Below are 19,695 nucleotides of genomic sequence, written 5' to 3'. Positions count from 1 at the left end.
ATAATTTTAAACTTGAGCCAGGCACAGTGGCACACACCTGTAGTCCCCCAGGTACTTGGCAGACCAAGGCAGGAGGACAGCAAGTTCAAAACCAGCCTCTGCAACTTAGGGAGACCCTGTCTCAAAATGAAAAATAAAAAGGGCTAATAATCTCAAACTTGTGACTGTGAGTTCAAGTGACCTGGAGCTACTAACCCAGACTTGCCCTCAGTACCTGTCAGTGTCCTTTTTGTTTTTAGACTTCTCTACCCTTCTAATCCTTGCTTTTCAACTAACCTCCTATAGAACGTACTCACCCCTCTACCATTGTTTTCAAAATGCTTTCATCAGTCTTACCCTGCAGGGAGACACTCTGTTTGCTTAATAAACTCCCCTATGTGATTTCCCGTGTCCAAGTACCCACTGGGGCTTAGAATGCAACTCATATCTCTTCAGTACCGTGTTCTCGACCAGCTCCATGGGTACTCTAGGTATAGAAGCAGCAAGAACAGCCAAATATCAAAAGTGCTTTACATAAAATGATCCCTAATCCTCGCAGCAGCCCTATGAAGTATGCATTATCCCTCTTGGACAAGTGAGAATCAAAGAGGTTTATTAACATGTCCTGGGCTACAGAGCTAGGAGTTAACACAGACTCCGAAGCCAGCTGGGCTCCATCATGTTCTCTGACCCACCTTTTTATGGGTCCTGAGACCCACTGAGGCTGGAGGGTGGGGAGTATTTTGGGGAAGGGATAAAGATAAAAAGGGCATTGAGATAAGGGAACTAGTCATTATTTGGCCAGTCATCTTTTCCAGAAACTCCCGCCAACCTCCCCTTTCCTGCTCCTGTTATCATTAGCCAGTTGATGGCTGGGCAGGGCTGGGCTGGGCTGGGCTCCTCTGCGAATCCTTAAGAGCTTTCCTGTTCTAGAGTTCTGCAAGAAGGTGGGGGGAGTGTTTGTATGCTGGGCAGGCTTCCCAGGGGTGGTTGTGGAAAGGAAGGGGAGTGATTTTGTAGGGCCCTTAAAAAAAAGCCAGGAAGAAACGGGAAAAAAAAAAACCCTGCATAAAAGAAAACAAATTGATTCAGGCACTCACAGGCATTATCTTTAGTCTAGACTTAGGGATAGAAACCCAGGCCAGGAGTCTGGAAACCTCCATTTTCTTCTTGCTGTGTTACTGACCTTCCTAATGACCCAAGACACATCATTATAACAGCCTTGGAAACAGAATACCAGAAACAGCCCAGGCACACATTATTTAATGTTTTATCGCTATCATTGTTTTTTCTTCCCTTAAAAGGGTACCCAGGCAGTAAAAACAAATCCTATTAACATTTTTTACATGTGCACAAGTTTGGGCTCAACACCCTTATCTCATTCACCTCTTCAAACAACTGGATGAGACAGATAGGCAGGCCAGGGCTTACCCTCTAACTGCATAGGGAGGAACTGAAGATGAGAGAACTGAGCCTGGGTTCCTGGTGTCCTGACTCCTGTCGCGGCATGAAGTTTGTAAAGGGCTTATATGTATGTGTACATGTCAATGATTTTTGGTCATAGAGTTATGTAGTCATCACCACAATCTAGTTTTAGAATTTCTTTTTTTTTTTTTTTGGCACCAGGGATCGAACCCAGGAGCGCTTAACCACTGAGCTACATCCCTATACCTTTTTTAAATTTTGAGACAAGGTCTCACTAAGTTGCTTAGGGTCTTGCTAAATTTCTGAAGCTGGCCTCAAACTTGCAACCCTCCTGCCTCGGTCTCCCAAGTTGCCTGGGATTACAGGCATGCACCACTGCACCCAGCATAGCATCAGGAGTTTGTTTTTTGTTTTTTTTTTTATGTTTTTATTAGTGCATCATAATTATACATAATAGTGGGGTTCATTGTAACATTTATATATACACATAATTTACTCCTATGCATTCCCCCTGTTCCTTTCCTCTACTCTTCTGGTAGTCTTTTTATTTATTTACATGTATATTTTTTCATTGGTGCATTATAAGTATACATAAAAGTAGGGTTCAGTATATATGCATGGAGCATAATTTGGTCTGTTTTATTCCCCAACTCTTCCCCTTTCCATGCCTTTCTCCCCTTGGTCCCCTACTTTCCTGTACTGATCTCCCTTCTATTTTTAAGAGATCCCCCTGTCTTTTTTTTTTTTTTTTTTTTTAATTCCTTTTTTTCCCCCTCTAGCTTCTGCATATGAGGAAAACATTTGAGCCTTGAATTTCTAAGTCTGGCTTTTTTCACTTAGCATGATGTTCTCCAGTTCCATCCATTCACCTGCAGAGGACATAATTTCTTTCTTCTTCATTGCTGAGTAGAACTCAGTTGTGTATACATACCACTTTTTCCTTATCAATTCATCACTGATGGTAGAACATGTTTGTTACCCCAACAAGAAACCCCATGCTGATTGGCACTTACTTCCTACTCTCTCACCCTTATCCTAACCCTAAGCAACCACTAATCTACTTTTTTGTCTCTATATTTAACAGTTATAGACATTTTCTATGATAAAATCTGGCTTCTTTACCCTTAGCATAATGTTTTCAAGATTAATACATGTTGTAACTTCTATCAGTGTTTTATTTTTACTGCTTTATAATATTCCATATTCCATCATAAAAGAATATGCCACATTTTATTGATGGATCAGTTGATGGGCATTTGGATTATTTCTACTTGTTGGCTATTATGGATAACACTGTGAACATTGGTGTGCAATTTCTTTGTGTGGATGTACATTTACATTTCTTAAGAATCTATACCTACGAGTGAAACTGCTAGGTCATGTGATAATTTAATTTTATCAAGAAGAATCATCCAACTGTGTGTTCATAGCTCTGAGATATATTTCACATAATATGAAATCACCCATTTAAAGTGTATAGTTGGGCTGGGGTTGTGGCTCAGTGGTAGAATGCTCACCTAGCATGCATGAGGGGCCTGGGTTTGATCCTCAGCACCACATAAAAAATAAAAAAATAAAAGGTATTGTGTCTACCTACAACTAAAACAAAAATATTAAAAATAATAATAATAAAAATAAAGTGTTCAGTTCAGCCAGGCATAGTGACCCAAGCCTGTAATCCCAGTGACTTGGGAAGCTGAAGCCAGAAGATTGAAAGTTTAAGGCCAGGCTGAGCAACTTAGTGAGACCCTATCTTAAAATAAAAAATTAAAAGGGCTACTAGAGATGTGGCTTATTGATTAAGCACCTTGGATTCAGTCCCTGGTACCAAAATATAAAGTGTACAGTTCAGTGATTTTTAGTATATTCACAGAATTGTGCAGCCATCATCATAATCTATTTTTTTAACAAGAATATATTTTCAGTTGTAGATGGACACGATATCTTTATTTATTTATTTTTTATGTCGTGCTAAGAATTGAACCCAGTGCCTCACACGTGATAGGCAGGCACTCTAGCACTGAGCCACAACCCAGCCCCACCATAGTATACTTTTAGAAATTTTTCATCACCCCCAAAAGAAGACCCATACTCACTAGCAGTTACTCTCCATTCCCACTACCCTGTGCTCACTCCCCGGCAATCACTAATCTACTTTCTGTCTCTCTGGATTGCCTGTTCCAGAAATTTCACATACATTAAATCATGCAATCCGTGGTCTTTTGTGACTAGCTTCTTTCACTTAGCACACTATTTTGAAGATCATTTCATTTGTTTATAGAGCTGAATAATAGTCCACTGTATGGGTGTATCGCATTTTGTTTAGCATTCATCAGTTGATGGACATTTGGGACTTTTCAGCTATCATGTTAGAGCTGTCATGGACACTCAGATACAGAATAAGCAGGTTGTGACAAAATGTTCTTTAAAATTCTGAAGTCAGTGAATATTTCTGAGGGACTAGTGACTTACTCAATAGAGTTTGTTTGATCAACAAATATTCATTGAGTTGTGTCACATACTGGGCTTGTACTGGGAATAAAATCACTACAAAAGAGACCATCTGCCTTCACTGAATTCACAGCCTGGTAGACAGAGTGGCGAGAGAGAGGTTCCTGTGTTCTGGCATTCCTCTGAAGCATAAGGAAGCACTGGTAAGAAACAAGGTTGAAGAAAAAAACAGGAGAGTGGTGTTAGAGAGAGAAAGAACTCTGTAAGTCATCTTGAGGATAACAGGAAGCCAGTGAAGATTTTTAAGTAGGGCCGTGAGGTGACCATGATGTGGTTGTTGAGGAACAAGGGAGAGGCCTAGATGGGGCCTGGGCGTAGAGAGCTGATTGGAGGTGATGTGTTTCACTGAGAAGGGACACAGACTTGATGAGTTAAGTTTAAATTGTTGAGCTGCCCTGCCTGTAGGACATGTGAATGGAGAAGCCCAGCAGGTGGAGGGATATTACAATAGGGAGCCCCAGAAGAACTGAGCTGGAGACTAGGTTTGAGAGTTGTCATCACACTGGTGGTGACTGAAGCTTGGGAGTGGATAGGATTACCCCTGGAGAGGCTCCAGGGTTAGAGCAAGGCTGTGAGAGAGGCTAGAACTGAATCCTGAGGCATGGGAGTGGGCAGAAAGACCAGAGCATGGAGGACCTAACCAGAGACTTTCTTTTCATTCTTCCCTTGTGTCTTCTCAGGCAGCAGCTTGTGTTCCTGCGCTAGCACCGTGGCTACTGTGTCCCCTAGCATAAACCCTCTCCCTCCTATTAGAGAGTTCATGTTGCAAATTTAATGGAGTAATAAAGCCATTGATCTTGTTAACAAACGTCTGGGTCACTACACGACCTGTAATGGGAATTCATTTTGGAGGTCAGTGCAGCTGTCAGTGGAACAGTTATTCCCCAGGGGCCCACTGGCTTTTTCTCTGTAGACTGGCAAAGACGTCCTTCCCAGCATCAGAAATGACTGGAGAGAAATGAGAATGGTGGAGCATTAATGAGTGATGGACCTGCGTAGGGCCATGAGAAGGGTATAGCCAGAAATAGGTCAGATAAAGGCCTGTGTCCCCTCTGGTATGATTTGAATAACACTAGAAAGCCACCACCATCACCACCAAAACATCACCCCACCAGAGAGCACATCGCCTGAATTTCCATCTTTAACCCTATATTCTGTTAGAATGAAAGTTTCACTGTTGAAATTTTTTGAATGCTAAATGATTGTCTTTGCTTATTCTGCAGTCATGGACTAAAAACTTTCTATGCATGACCTCTATTAGGCAAATGCTGAGGCTATAAAGATAACATCACGATCACAATTCATAAAAATCCATGGGCTAGACAAGGAAACAGATTGACCTTGGATATAATGGAAGCATAAACCAAGTACTGTTGGCACCCAGAAGAAAAACCAGTCCAGGAAGGTTTCAGAGAAATTGTGATGTCTACGCAGGGCCTTAACGTCTGCATATGCATTTGCCAGGAGAGTCAAAGTGAAATCCAGGCAGAAGGAACAGCATAAACCAAAACAAAGAATTACAAGAGCCTGGTATGTTCAGGGACTGATGATGCTTCCATATGCCTTGTTTATGGGTGGAGAAAAGCAGGAAATAGGTCAGACTCTGAAAGGCCTTGTATGTTATGCTAAGGAATTTGGACTAAGCTTAGCCAACCACATGAATAATACCTTTGACTTGGGGTGTAGCACTCTAGACTATTATCTATCCTTAATAATTCACTTCCTTTCTAACACAGGAGAGTTTAAGATAAGAGAGGAAGAAAGACCAATGGACAGAGAGCAGTGGGGAGTGGGAAACCTAGCTATCCTCGGAGGACTTGCAAGAGCAGGCAGGAGGAGCCAGGGTCCAGTCTGAAGGGACAGTTCCAAGTACATTTGTGCTTTTATTATTAAGACAGTAAGACACAGTCCAGGGTCTCAGTTAATGAGTCTTCAGTAAGCAGTGCCTCATTTAACAAAGCCAGCATAGCTTTGAGGGTAGTGACCACAGCAGGAGCAACCACTGAGGAGAAAGGCTATGGTACTCTGCTTCAGAGGCTAACCTTACCTGCACCCAGGATCATGCTTCTGGACCACAGGTAGCCATACGTCTTGAGGTGGAACCCGTCAGGCCCAGCTTGTGATAGGCAGTGTTCTCCAGGAGCAGTACAGAGGTACAGAGCATCTCTCACTCTACCATGATGGCCTAGAGGCCCCAGCCCTCCTCCCTGGGAGGTGAGAGGGAGCAGGTATGTGAGGCAGTGAATGCTGCTGCCAGATCAGTGCTTCCGGTCTTAACATTTTGCCTTCCTCTGACAGCCGTCTTTAGGGTAAGGATACCTTTTCTGCCTTCTTCACTCACAGAGTTTTCTCCTTTTCACAGACTCCCTGAGAAACATTTCCTCAGCCAGTCAAGGCCCCCGCTCTTCTCCAGCTGAGCTCAGCAGCTCCAGTCATCACCTGCTCCGAGAACGAAAATCCTCAGCCCCATCACACTCCAGCCAGCCAACTTTGTTCACATTCGAGCCCTCTGTGTCCAACCACGTGCAGCCCACCCTGTCCACCAGTGCACCTCAGGAGTATCTCTACCTGCACCAGTGCATAAGCCGGAGAGCAGAGAATGCAAGGTAGGAGGAGCCACCACCACTCACGGGCACCTACTCCTTTTCAGTCCCTGTTTTTTAATATTAAAGACAAAAAGGTAACTATCTTTTTGGGTAAATGTATAAAACAAAGGAATTTTTTGTTTATGTAGCCTTCACATTTTGTTGGTTTCATCTGTATTGCTACAAAATGGCAATTGGGTTCTCATTATCAAAAGTCATACTATAAAAATTTTGTTTGATTTGGGGTAAAAGGCATTAGAATTGCAAAATAACAAAGTCAATTTTCTTGTTGGCTCTAAGAGAAAAGTTAGAGAAATTTAACATTGTCGAACAAATCCATATCTTACTTTTGCTTTGGAGCTGCACTGTTGCATATGGTAACTACTATTCACATGCGGCTATTTAAATTTAAATAAAATTAGATAAAATTTAGAATTCATTTCCTCCGTGGTACCAGTCATATTTCAGTAGTCCTGTGGGGCTGGGGACTACCATACTGGAAAACATTGACATAAAACATTTCCATCGTCACAGAAATGTTTAGAGCAAGGACTCACTGCTCTAGAATAATGGTCTGTCTTTCTCAAATCATCAGCTCTGACACAGGTGCAGAACCTGTTCCTATTTTTATGACCTTTTCTTCCCATTGTTAGGCAAAATGAGCACAGAGCTCATAGACTTTGTCAGAGCTGGCTCTCAATTGCTGCTATAGCCAGCAGATTACAAATCATGTTCCTAAATTAATTTAGAAATATCTGATTCATGTCATAAGAATTAAGGCAAATAGAGAAATGGCTATATTGATATATTAACTCACAGAATCTGTGAGAATGTTTTCATGATGTCACTTGAAATAGGCACACTGAGAGATGGCCAGTGCAGATAATTTAGTTCATTTTATCACAAGGAAACAGGCTAACAACTAACGAGTGGCAGGGGTGGGACGAGAACCCAGGTCTTCACAGTTCTGCTCCTATACTCGTCAGTAGTCGACTCTGCTTTTGTATATATGTATATTTTTTTCTGTTACTAGGGATTGAACCCAGGGGCACTCTACCACTGAACTACATCCCACCCTTTTTATTTTTTGAGACAGGGTTTTGCTTAAGCTCTTCCTAAGTGGCCTTGCTTCTGCCACAGCGTCATGAGTCACTGGGATTAGAGGTGTGCAGGACTGTACCTGGCAAATTTAAATTCTTCGTACAATGTACCAGAAAATATGGAATACTTAGGGAAAAAACTTAATAGCAGACAAGTTAGACCTCTTCATTAAAAATAATGAAACATTGTTGAAAGAAATTATATAAAGATATAATATAGTTATGAAGTAGAACTAATATTAATAAAATGGCAGTTCTTCCCATATTAATCTATAGATTCAATACAATCCAAATAAAAATCCCAGTAAGGTTTTTCATGGGTATTGATAAACTAATTCTAAAACTGATATGAAAATGCAAACAACCTAGAATGCCCAAAGTAATTTTTAAAAGAACAATAAAGTTAGAATAGCCAAAGTAATTATTTAAAGACCAACAGTACAGTTAAAGGATATACTTACCTGATTTCAAGACTTCCTATCAAGTATTGGTAATCATGACAGTATTGTGGGAGATTCAAGATTGTGAATGAGAGGAAGGCTGCATTTCCATTGCTCCATGACTTGAGATTCAAGCAACAGGAATACTGCTTGAATTTCAGCAAGGTGGTGAAAGAGGAAATTCACTGAAATTCAGTATCAGACAGTCAAACTCTTAGAGACCCAGAAATTCAAGTCCTTTGAACAAAAGACAATAAAGAATACACTGGAGGAGCTGGAGTTGTAGCTCAGTGGTTGAGCGCTTGCCTGGCTTGTGTGAGGCCCTGGGTTCAATACTCAGCACCACATATAAATAAATAAAATAAAAGATTCATTAACAACTAAATAACATTAAAAAAAAAAAAAAAAAAAAAGAATACACTGGAACCAAGCTGGTAGTGGCAGCAGCACTAGTTCAATGCAGAGGAGACAGGTAACAGATACACGTGGGACAAACCTGGCACAGAAAAACCTGTTGAACAGTGAAGGTCTCAGAACTACACAGTAAGCTGGTGTTGGAAAAGCACTCTATTTCTCAACTGGTAAGCAAAGAACCATCTTGAGAAGACCACACTACAGCTTGGGTGTGGGAGCAGCAAATGTTGCCATACCATGTGGGCCTACTGTGTGGCCTTGAGTTTACCTAATAGAATGTGATTGAAACAGGCAGAGGAGATGATACCCAGGGAGACTTGAGTCCCTTTGAATCTGGTGACTCACATGACCAGCTGAAGAGGATTGGAAAACTGTGATTACACTCAGGGTCTGAGTCTGGAAAGGCCACGTTCCTGGGTGGTGGAGTGAGAGACGTGTGGAGGGTTAACTCCCTGACCCTCCAGATAGAATTCACAGGAGGCCCCTGAGATGCTGACATCCAGCAGAGATGAGCATGTGCCTGACTCTAGGGGTATGTTGGATCTAATCTCTTTGAAGCAGGTGCCACTCAATACAGTAGCAAAGACCTGATTAAAGCTAACCCCCAGGCACCAGAACTTGCCATTTAGGACTCTACAACAGTCCCACCCTGGGAGTGCACTGGCAGAACTCCAAACGACTGTACTTCCCATTCCATCCTACCTTATGCTGGTGAGAAGGAAAGCCGAGTGTTCTTTCATCGCCTTCAGGTCCTGGCCACTGCAGCTGGCAGCTTGGTGAGCAACATAAAAAGAGGACAGGTTTAACAGCCCCCAGCCCTTGCTCTACGGTTAGGTTCATGAACCAAGAAGAAATGGAAAAAGGCTAACTGGGCATAGACTCTGAACATCTGTCCTTTTCTGACCACCTCAGTGGAGTCAGTTCTTTCATTTTTCATTGATTTTTTTTTCCTTCTCCCCTCTGGTAGTCTTGCTGTGCTGATCAATGGGTTGATACACACATACACACTCACACTTCTTTCTTTTTTTTCTCATTTTTAAATATTTTAAAGTTTATTTTTCTGTTTTGTTTTTTTCTTTCTCTCCTTCTCCCTGTAATAGCCAATTCTTATTCTCTCTTTACTTATTTTTTTTTTTCTCCTTCTCCTTTGGTAGGCATCACTGAATACATCTCTTCTCACATTTTGAACATTTTAAATTTTCTCTTACCTTCCTCCCATATTTTCTTTTCCCTTAATGAACTGTATTTTTTACCATCTTCTGGAACTGTTTGGTTTATATAATTCCTGCCCCCATCATTCATATTGTTGCAGTTATTAGTACTATGGTTGGCAGGGTTGACACCTGCTATTTACTTTAATGCCAGATCTAGTTCACAGCTATTTGTTTTTGCTGTTAGCAGTGGCTAACCCTGCCATTCCTGTTTTTGTGGTAATTCATGTTATAGATGTCTTAGTAGGTACACGGTATTTATTTTAATGGTATATATCATTCACTGATGTTATTTGCTTCCCCCTTTATGCAAGGTGCTGAGAATCTACTGGGACACTGTGAGAACACAGGGTAGAGATTGCTGAGCTATATCCAAAACCCAACCAAGAGACAGCACACCTTGCTCCACACAAAAATTAAATGTGCTCAAACTTCAGTAATATTTTAATACTAAGAATAGGAGAGACAAAAACCCCAAACCGACCAGGCCCCACTGAGGAATGAGGGAGCCTCTAGGTCCCACTCATGGACATCTACTCCTACAACAAAAACAAAATTAACACAAAAACTGAGGGTACCACACCTACAAAGGGTTTCAATCTAGATCCACTCCCATATCCCTTTAGAATATACAGAGTTGTTAAGCATAACAGCACAGTCATGGGGGATATACCCCACATACCCTGCTGTGTACAATACAATTACTGAATCTACAAGAAGGACCCCACTCTGGTGATACCTATAGGGAAAGTGGGATCCTCAATCTCTGACACAATTCATACTGTATCAAAATCTGCTACTTATCACCAAAGAAGTACCAGGAAAACTATATTATAAAACCCACTTGGAAATATCCCAGAACACATTGCCAAGAGAAGTCTGTGTCCTAAAAAGGCCCACACATAAGCGTGGAAGAGAAATCCATCCCAACAGATACATAAAGCCCAACACAGGAATATAAGAAATGTGAAAAAATAAGGTAACATGACACCTCCTAAAGTTCATAATTCACCAGCAACTAACTACAAAGATATTGAAATGGATGAAATATCAAATAAAGAATTCAAAAGAATGATTACAAAAATGATCAAGGAATTCTAAAAGAACACAGAAAAACAACTGAATTAAGGAAGTCAGTACAGGATATGAATGAGAAATTCAGTAAGAAGCTAGAGCTATTGAAAAAGAACCAAACAAATCTTGGAAATGAGGGTACAATAAATCAAAGTTCAGTTGAAAGTCTCTGCAATAGAGTAGACCATGCTGAAGATAGAATCTCAGAACTGGAAGACAAAGTTGCCAACCTTGAACATTCATAACTCCATGTTTGTATAATATGTCAAAATACACTCTGCTGTTATGTATACCTAAAAAGAAAAAATTAAAATTAAAAATAAACTCACTAAAACAGAAAAAAAGGAAAAAAATTATTAACTATGACCAGATATTCAAAAACTCTAGGACAACATTAAGAGACTAAATTTAAGAATCATTGGAATCTAAGCAAATTGTGAGATATAGGTTAATGGAATGGGTAAACTCTTTAGAAAAATAATATCAGAAAAACTTCCAAACATTGGAAACGAGGTGAACATTCAGATACATGATGCATTCAGAACACCAAAGAGGAGATCAAAGCAAGATAAAAAAGAACCTGTCCATAGTACATTATAGTGAAAATACAGATCATGAAAAAATTTTTTAAAGCCTCAAGAAAAAAAAAATGTCAGGTCACTTTAAGAAGTAAGCCAAATCAGAATCACTTCTGATTTCTCAGCATAGACTCTGAATTCCAGGAGGGCTTGGAATGATCTGTTCCAAGCCCTGATTACACGACTGGTATGAATCTACATCGTGTACAACCATGGAAGCGAAATGATGTACCCCCTTGGTATATAATGAATCAAAATGTAGTCTGTTAAAAATTTAAAAATAAATAATAGAAAATTGTAAAAAAAAAAATTACCATATGTCAGCTATTGCTAATTTTTTCAATACATTTTCCCCTGTCTATACAATGTGATTCTGTCGAAAATATTTAAATATTTTATTTCAGCTTTATTTTCCTCTAGTGAACACTCTTCATTTGCTAAAGAAATCATACTGCCTTTACAATGTTGTATATTTTACTGGTCATGGATTCATTGTAGTCTTTAGAATTACCTGAAGATTTGTAAGGTACTTACTAGAGTTTTGGACAAAATGCAAAATATTTCCTTCAATATATTTTTCTTGTCTTACCAATAAAGTTCAATATTGGAATAAAAAAAATGAAATAAAAGAAAAGAAAAGAACTGTCATCCAGGATTGTTATAACCAGCAAAGCTATCCTTCAGATTTAAAGCAGAAATGAAAACCTTCCAAGATACACAGAAACTAAAAGAATTCATGACTGCTAAGCTGGCACTACAGAAAATACCTAAGGAAATACTACACAAAGGAGGAATAAAAAACAAACCCCAGAGCTTGAAAATAGACAAATCTCATTTGAAGAATAGCTAAGCATGGACTGGAGTTGTGGTTCAGTGGTAGAGCGCTTGCCTAGCATGTGTGAGGCACTAGGTTTGGTTCTCAGCACTGCATAAAAATAAATAAAAAATAAAGGTCCATCAACAACTAAAAAATATTAAAAAAAAAAAAGAGTAGCTAAGGAAATGGGAAACAGGACCAAATTAAACATTAGAAATAAATCACAATGAGAGGAATGAATAGACATGTAAACACCAAATGTAAATGGTCTCAACTCTCCAATTAAGACATGAACTAGCAGAAGGTTTAAAAAACAAGACCCAACTCTATATTGTTTGCAAGAGACTCATAGCCAAAGATAGTCACAGACTGAAAGAATAGAAATTAATATACCATGCAAATGGAACCTTAAGATAAACAGGATTAGCTATTCTCACATCTAGCAAAGTAGACTTTAAGCCAAAATTAGAAGACAAAGATCACTTAATTCTGGTAAAGGGAACAATCAAATGAGAAGCTATAATGATAGTAAATATTTATGCCCCAAAGATCAGTGCACCTAATTGTAATCTGTAAAACAGATCTACGCAACTTAAAGACTTAGATAGACCCAGTACAGTAAAACTGGGTGATTTCAACACACAGCTTTCATCAGCAGATAGGTCATCCAGACATAAACTCAGTAAAGTCTCTTAAGAAAAAAAAATTATAAATCAAATGGACTTAATAGATATCTATAGAATATTTCATCCAACAACAGCCAAAATTACTTTCTTCTCAGTTTCTCATGGAACCTTCTCCAGAATAGACCACATTCTAGGACACAAAGCAATTCAACATAAAAAAAAAAAAATCTGTATAATTCCTTGCATTTTATCAAATCAAAATTGAATGAAATTAGAAATCCACACACACACCCCAAAAATATAGAAACTACATAAACATGTCGAATTTGAATAATATACTTTTGGGGGGTTTTTGGCTTGTTTGTTTCCACATTTCTTATTAGTACATTATAGTTGAACACAATGATGGGATTTGTATTCATACATGCACTCAGTATAACAATATAATTTGGCCAATATCACTCTCCAGCACTTTCCCCTTCCCTGAACAATACATTTTTGAATAACAAATGGGTGATAAAATAAATCATGGGAGAAATTTTAAAATTCTTAGAATCAAACAAAAAAGTGATGTAACATACCAGAATCTCTGGGACACTCCAAAGGTGGTTCTAATAAGAAAGTTTTTAGCTATTAGGGCCTACATAAGAAAATCAAAAAAATTCAATAAATAACCTAATGATGCATCTCAAGGCCATAGAGAACCAGTAGAAAAAAAGGAAATAATTAAGATCCAAGTTGAAATCATAAATTAAAAAAAAAAAAACACTGCAAAATATCAATGAAATGAAGAATTGGTCCTTTGAAAAGATAAACAAAATTGATAAACCCTTAGCTAAACTAACCAAGAAAAAAAAAAAAGAAAGAACCTAATTAATAAAGTTAGAGATGAAAAAGGAGAAATCACCATAGACATCACAGAAAGCCAGAGGATCATTAAGGATTGTTTTGAAATCTTACACTCTAATACACTAGAAAATCTGGAAGGAATTGATACATTTCTGGACATACACAACTGCCAAAATTGAACCAAGACGATACAGAAAACCTGAACAGACCAATAACAAGCAATGAGATTAAAAGCAGTAATAAAAGCCTTTCAACAAAGAAAAGCCCAGGACCAGATGGATTCTCAGCTGGATTCTCCCAGACCTTTAAAGAACAACCAATGCCAGTGTTCCTCAAATTATTCCATGAAATATGAAGGGGTGAAACACTTTCAAGTTAATTCTATGAAGCCAGTATCACCTGATACCAAAATCAGATAAGGACACATCAAGGAACAAAAACTATAGACTAATACAGTTAGTCTTAATGAACTTAGATGCAAAAAATTGTTTCAAAAATTAGCAAATTGTTTTCAATAATTTAATAAGATTATATGCCATGACCAAGTTGTTTTCATTTCAGGGATGCAAGGATTGTTTAACATAATGCAAATCAATAAATATAATTCAAGCCATAAGTAAAATTAAGGACAGAAATCACATTAATCTCAATAGATGCAGAGAAAGCCTGTGACAAAATTCAGTACCCATTCACGATAAAAACACACAAGAGATTAGGGATAGAATGAACTTACCTCAGCATCATGAAGTATGTGTACAACAAACTTAAAGTCAACATCATAGTGTATGGGGGAAAACTGAAAGTATTTCTTTTCAATTCCAAAACAAAGCAAAGATATCCACTGTTACCATTCCTATTCACTACAGTAGTAGAAATTCTAACCAGAGCAGTTAGGCAAGAGAAGGAAATAAAAAGCATTTTTTTAAAAAAAGGAAAGAAAGAAGTCAGATTATCACTGTTTGCTGATAATATGATCCTATATTTAGAATATCCAAAAGCCTCTAATAATTTGAGAATATCCAGAAGACTGCTAATAAATTTAGCAAAGCAGCAGGATACAAAATCAACATACAAAAATCAATAGCTTTCCTATATACCAATGATGAATCTGCTGAGAAATCAGGAAAACAATCCCATTCACAATAGCCTCAAAAAGAAAAAAAAAATTCTAGTAATAAATCTAATCAGAGTTGAAAACCTCCTGTAAATAAAAACTATAGAATACTGAAGAAAGAAATTGAAGAAGACATTAGAAGATGGAAAGATCTTCTATGTTCATGGATAGACAATATTGTTAAAGTGACCATTATTACTGAAAGCAATATACATATTCAATGCAATCCCCATGAAAATACCAATGGCATTCTACACGGAACTAGAAAAAAAACAGTTCTAAAATTCATTTGTAAAAATAAAAGACCCAGAATAGCCAAAGCAGCCTAAACAAACAAAAAGCAATGCTGGAGGCATCACAACACCTGAGCTATAGTAACAAAAACTGAATGATAGTGGCATAAAAACCAGACACATACACCAGTGGAACAGTATAAAAGACAGAGACAAACCACACAGATACAATCATCTGATCCTTGACAAGGTGCCAAAAACATGTTGGAGAAAAGATAGCATTTTAACAAATGGTGCTGGAAAAACTGGCTATCGTTATGTAGAAAAAATGAGACTAAATCCCTGTCCCTCACCCTGCACAAACGTCAACTCAAAATGGATTGAAGACCTAAGAATTAGACTATGCAACTCCTGGAAAGAAAACATAGGTTCAGGCAATGACTTTCTCAATAGGACTCCTAAAGCTTAGAAGTACTACCAAGTATTAATAAATGATATGGCATCAAAGCTTTAAAAGCTTTTATACAACAAAGAAAAGAATTAAGAATGTGAAAAGAGAACCTATAGGATGGGAGAAAAACTTTGCTACTTACTCTTCTAAATGAGGATTAATATCCAGAACATATAAAGAACTCAAGTAATTTACCACCAAAAAAAAATGACCCAGTTAATAAATGGTCAGATGAACAAAACAGGCACTTCTTAAAAGAAGAAATACAAATGACCAACAAATATATGAAAAAAGTGTTCAACATCTTTAGCAATTAGGTAAATTCAGATCAAAAAATACACAGATTTCATATCATTCCAGTTAGAATGTCAGTTTTCAAGAATACAAATAATATTAAATGCTGGAGAAGATGTTGGGGGAAAGGAACACTGTTGGTGTGTTTATAAACTAAGAAGCACTATGGAAATCAGTATGGAAGTTTCTCAAAAGACAAGGAATAAAACCACCATCTGACTCAGTTATACTCCTCACTATTTGTCATAAAGAATTAAAGAATTACAGTGATACATGCATGGCTACGTTTATAGCAGCACAATTCACAAAACCAAATTATTGAACCAGCCTAGGTGCCATCAACAGATGAATAAAGAAAATGTGGGGAAGCCGGGAACCCGGCGGAGCAGAGGTCTGGGCCGCCGAAGTCCCGCGTTGGGGCGTGACAGTCGTCCCGAAAGGCCAAGCCCAGGTTGGCTGGCGGCGCGGGTGAGAGGGGCCCAAGAGAGAATGGTTAGCCAGGTAGGGACAGAGGAGCCGAGTAGATGACCCCGGGCTGGGGAGCGCGACTCCACCCCGGATGTGCTGATCCGAGGGCGGCTGCCTTGGGTGGTGGGTACTAAGCCCAGGACTCGAGTTTCGACCACTGAGTCGAGTCCCACAGCACCCGGGTTAGCAACAGAGGCTGCGTCTGGAGCGAATGACAGGACTGTGTGAGCAGAAGAAGCTGCGGGGCTGGAGAGCAGACCGTCCTTTTCTTCTATACACTCTCACCATGACCCTGACAAAAGGTTCCTTCACCTACTCCAGTGGGGAGGAGTATCGTGGCGAGTGGAAGGAGGGTCGCAGACATGGTTTTGGACAACTGATGTTTGCAGATGGTGGCACCTACCTGGGTCATTTTGAGAATGGACTCTTTAATGGTTTTGGGGTACTGACCTTCTCAGATGGCTCAAGGTATGAAGGGGAGGCAAGTTTAATGGCGTTGGAGTCTTCATTTGACATGACAACATGACCTTTGAGGGGGAATTTAAAAATGGCAGAGTAGATGGTTTTGGCCTGCTGACTTTCCCTGATGGTTCTCATGGAATCCCCCGCAACGAAGGTCTATTTGAGAACAACAAGCTGCTACGGCGGGAGAAGTGTTCTGCGGTGGTTCAGCGGGCCCAGAGCGCCTCCAAGTCAGCCAGAAATCTCACTGCTTGATGGGGCAGTAGGCACCAACTGGAACAGCATCCATAAAGCCAATGCCCACCTGAGGCAAACAAAATGAACCAGGTCTGAGATGAGATGAGAATGACCACAGAGCCAAAGCCTGTGATGTGCCCCATCACCTGCCAATCAGGATTTGATCACAGAAAGCGCCGAGGATTTTGGCCCAAAGACCCTGAAACAGTGGTTAGCAGTTGTCTTCCTGATGCTTATTTGCCAGAGACAGGAGCCGTGTTTTTTTTTTCTTTGTGGTTCTGGAAATTGAACCCAGGGTTACTTAGCCACTAAGCCACATCCCCGACCCTTTTTTGTGTTTTTTTTTTTGTTTTTTTTTTTTTAGAGATAGGGTCTTGCTGAGTTGCTAAGTGCCTCGCTAAGTTGCTGAGGCTGGTTTTGGTGGTCCTTCTGCCTCAGCCTCCAGAGTTGCTGGGGTTACAGGTGTGCACTACTGTGCCCAGCCACAGGAGCTATGTTTTCTTACTTGTTGGTATTTCCTATTCCTAAGACCTGGTGTTACCCAGTGCACACTGGCTGCGACCTTCACTCCATTGCTGTCACGTGATTCAGAATCTCTTTATTCTGCCTATGTTTGGGGCAGATGACCCTAGCCCCCACTTAGGGCCAATGCTGTGCATGGCCCTGGAAAAATGAGGAAAAAGATAGGGGTGTCTTAGAGAGTACAGTGGCCCTGTGAAAGTCAAAGCCAGAGCTTTTCTGTATATCAGCCTCTCATTCACTGCAGTTTGAATCCTGGCTCCAGACTCCCACTTTGTCTGATCAGACTAGTCTTTGCTTGTTTCCCCTGTGAAGGATTTGGTAAGAGTGTGTTTTCTTCTCTCTTGACTTTATAAGTCATCTTCCTTACCTGAGTTAGGGCAATAATCTAACCCCCATTTGTGTCTCTTCTTCCTTAGACATCAGATAGGATCTCTTTGTGGCCTAGTCAAGAAAGAAACTGATGTAATAGTAACCTTATAACTTGTATTTGTTAACTCACTCCAGGGCAAAGGGCAGACATATCCAGGCCATGAGGCCCTCCCGCAGAGCGCACTGAATGCTAGGGAAGGCCTACATTGACACACTTCTTTCCCTATAGGTGGTAGATCAGACTCACCTCAACCCCTGGGTGTAGGTAGACTTGGACCCATCCTGGGACTGCAGTGAACTGAACAAGCATTGGCTCCTTCTCACATTTGACTTGCTGTGACTTTCCCACTAAGAGTCTTGATCTTCAGGCCTCAGTAAGTTCTGGGCAGGTAGAATCCCTGTACAGTTCATCAGGAGGCCTCCAGTGACTGCAGGACCCAGACACACCCCCAGATCCCATCTTCACACTAAATCTTCCTCAACAGCAGACTATGGTGGAAATTATAGCCATGTGCCTCTATTTATTCTGTGAACTGTATTGTAGAATCAAGTGCTCATAGGAATAAACAAATCACCAGATCTGCCAAAAAAAAAAAAAAAAGAAAATGTGATACTATACACAATGGAGTTTTATGCAGCCATAAAGAGGAATGAAATTATGTCATTTGCAGGAAACTGGATGGAACTTGAGAGCATTATGTTAAGCAAAATAAGCCAAACTCAGAAAGCCACATGTGTTTTCTCTCATATGTGGGAAACTAGAGAGGAAAATAAAAAAAACAAAGTTGGGGGGGCTCTCATAAAAAGCAAAGGAACACCAGTAGAGTAGAGGAAGGGGACCAGGTGGAAAGAGGAGGAGGGGGAAAGGGGAAATACCGGGGAACTGTATTAACCAAACTACATTGTTATACTGTGTGCATGTATGAATATGTCACAACAGATCCCACTATCATGTGTAATCATAATGCATCAATAAAAAATACGGGAAAACAGACATTGTGCTGGTGAAAGGATAATCATGTAGATCTCCAAACAGAGCAGTGAACCCAGGAAAATGCATGTGTACAGGTGCTCCTCCACTTACAATGGGATTGTGTCCCCAGAAATTCATAAGTTAAAAATATCCTAAGACAAAAAAGCATTCAGTTCACCTGAAGTACTGAATGGCTTAGCAACACACACTGTAGAGTATTGGTTGTTCACTGTCATGATCATGTGGGATCCTAGGAGCTGCCCAGCATTGCAGAAGAGTATCCCGAGCATATCCCTAGCCCAGGGAAAGATCAAATTCAAAGCATGGCTCCTACTGGACATGTATCACTTTTGCACCATCATAAATTAAACTGCCATAAATCAGGAAGTATGATTCCACAAAGGTGCCAATGGAGAAAGGAACACTTTTTCAACAAATGATACTGGATATCAATGTAGGAATGATCTTTAAGAGAACATCAACCCTTACTTCATATCACATTACTCAAAATTAATTCAAACATATCAGAGACCCAAAAGTAAAATCTGATACTGTTATTCTTAGAAGAAAAGCTCTCTGTGACCTTGGGGAAAACAAAGATTTTTATATAAGACACAAAAGAGAACATATTACAAAATAGTGTTTGCAAAATTAAAACTTTTGCTCTTCAAAAGGCCCCATTAAGAAAACAAAATGGTGTTTGACTTGGGAGGCTGAGGTAGGAGGATCTCAAGTTCAAGGCCAGACTTAGTAACAGTGAGACCCTGTCTCAGAATTTTTTTTTTTTTTTTTTAAGTCTGGGGATAGAGTTCAGTAGTAACATATTCCTGGGTTCATTCCCCAGTACCAAAGAAAGAAAATAAAATGTAAGTCACAAGATTTGAGAAAATAGTCAAAATGTGTATATCTGGCAAAGGATGTGTTTATAAGTACATGAAGAACTCTTACAACTCAAAAGAAGAC

At 39.5% G+C, this 19,695-nt stretch overlaps 1 protein-coding gene and 3 pseudogenes across 5 annotated transcripts in view; 3 read left to right on the top strand and 1 right to left on the bottom strand.

Moving 5' to 3' along the window:
- The window catches only part of LOC306640671 (coiled-coil domain-containing protein 43-like), a 436,234-nt pseudogene that overhangs the window by 112,817 nt on the left and 303,722 nt on the right, over nt 1-19,695 (bottom strand). The gene's annotated exons all lie outside the window — the stretch shown is intronic.
- LOC306638567 (actin-related protein 3B-like) overlaps nt 1-19,695 on the top strand; it is a 317,597-nt pseudogene that overhangs the window by 145,329 nt on the left and 152,573 nt on the right. The window lies entirely within an intron of this gene.
- GAB2 (GRB2 associated binding protein 2) overlaps nt 1-19,695 on the top strand; it is a 207,084-nt gene that overhangs the window by 170,092 nt on the left and 17,297 nt on the right. For both annotated transcript variants that reach the window (XM_079105095.1, XM_079105094.1), the window contains exon 3: nt 6,278-6,521. In XM_079105095.1, coding sequence (XP_078961221.1) covers nt 6,278-6,521 — 244 coding nt within the window. The remainder of the gene's footprint in view (nt 1-6,277; nt 6,522-19,695) is intronic.
- On the top strand, nt 16,072-18,338 carry LOC306640672 (MORN repeat-containing protein 4-like; annotated as a pseudogene). The gene has a single exon. The product of its transcript is annotated as an MORN repeat-containing protein 4-like (transcript).

This window comes from Sciurus vulgaris, assembly GCF_902686455.1.
Source record: "Sciurus vulgaris genome assembly, chromosome: 11".
Taxonomy (NCBI): Eukaryota; Metazoa; Chordata; class Mammalia; order Rodentia; family Sciuridae; genus Sciurus; species Sciurus vulgaris.
Note: the sequence above shows the minus strand (reverse complement) of the source record. Positions and strands in the feature narration are given on the sequence as shown.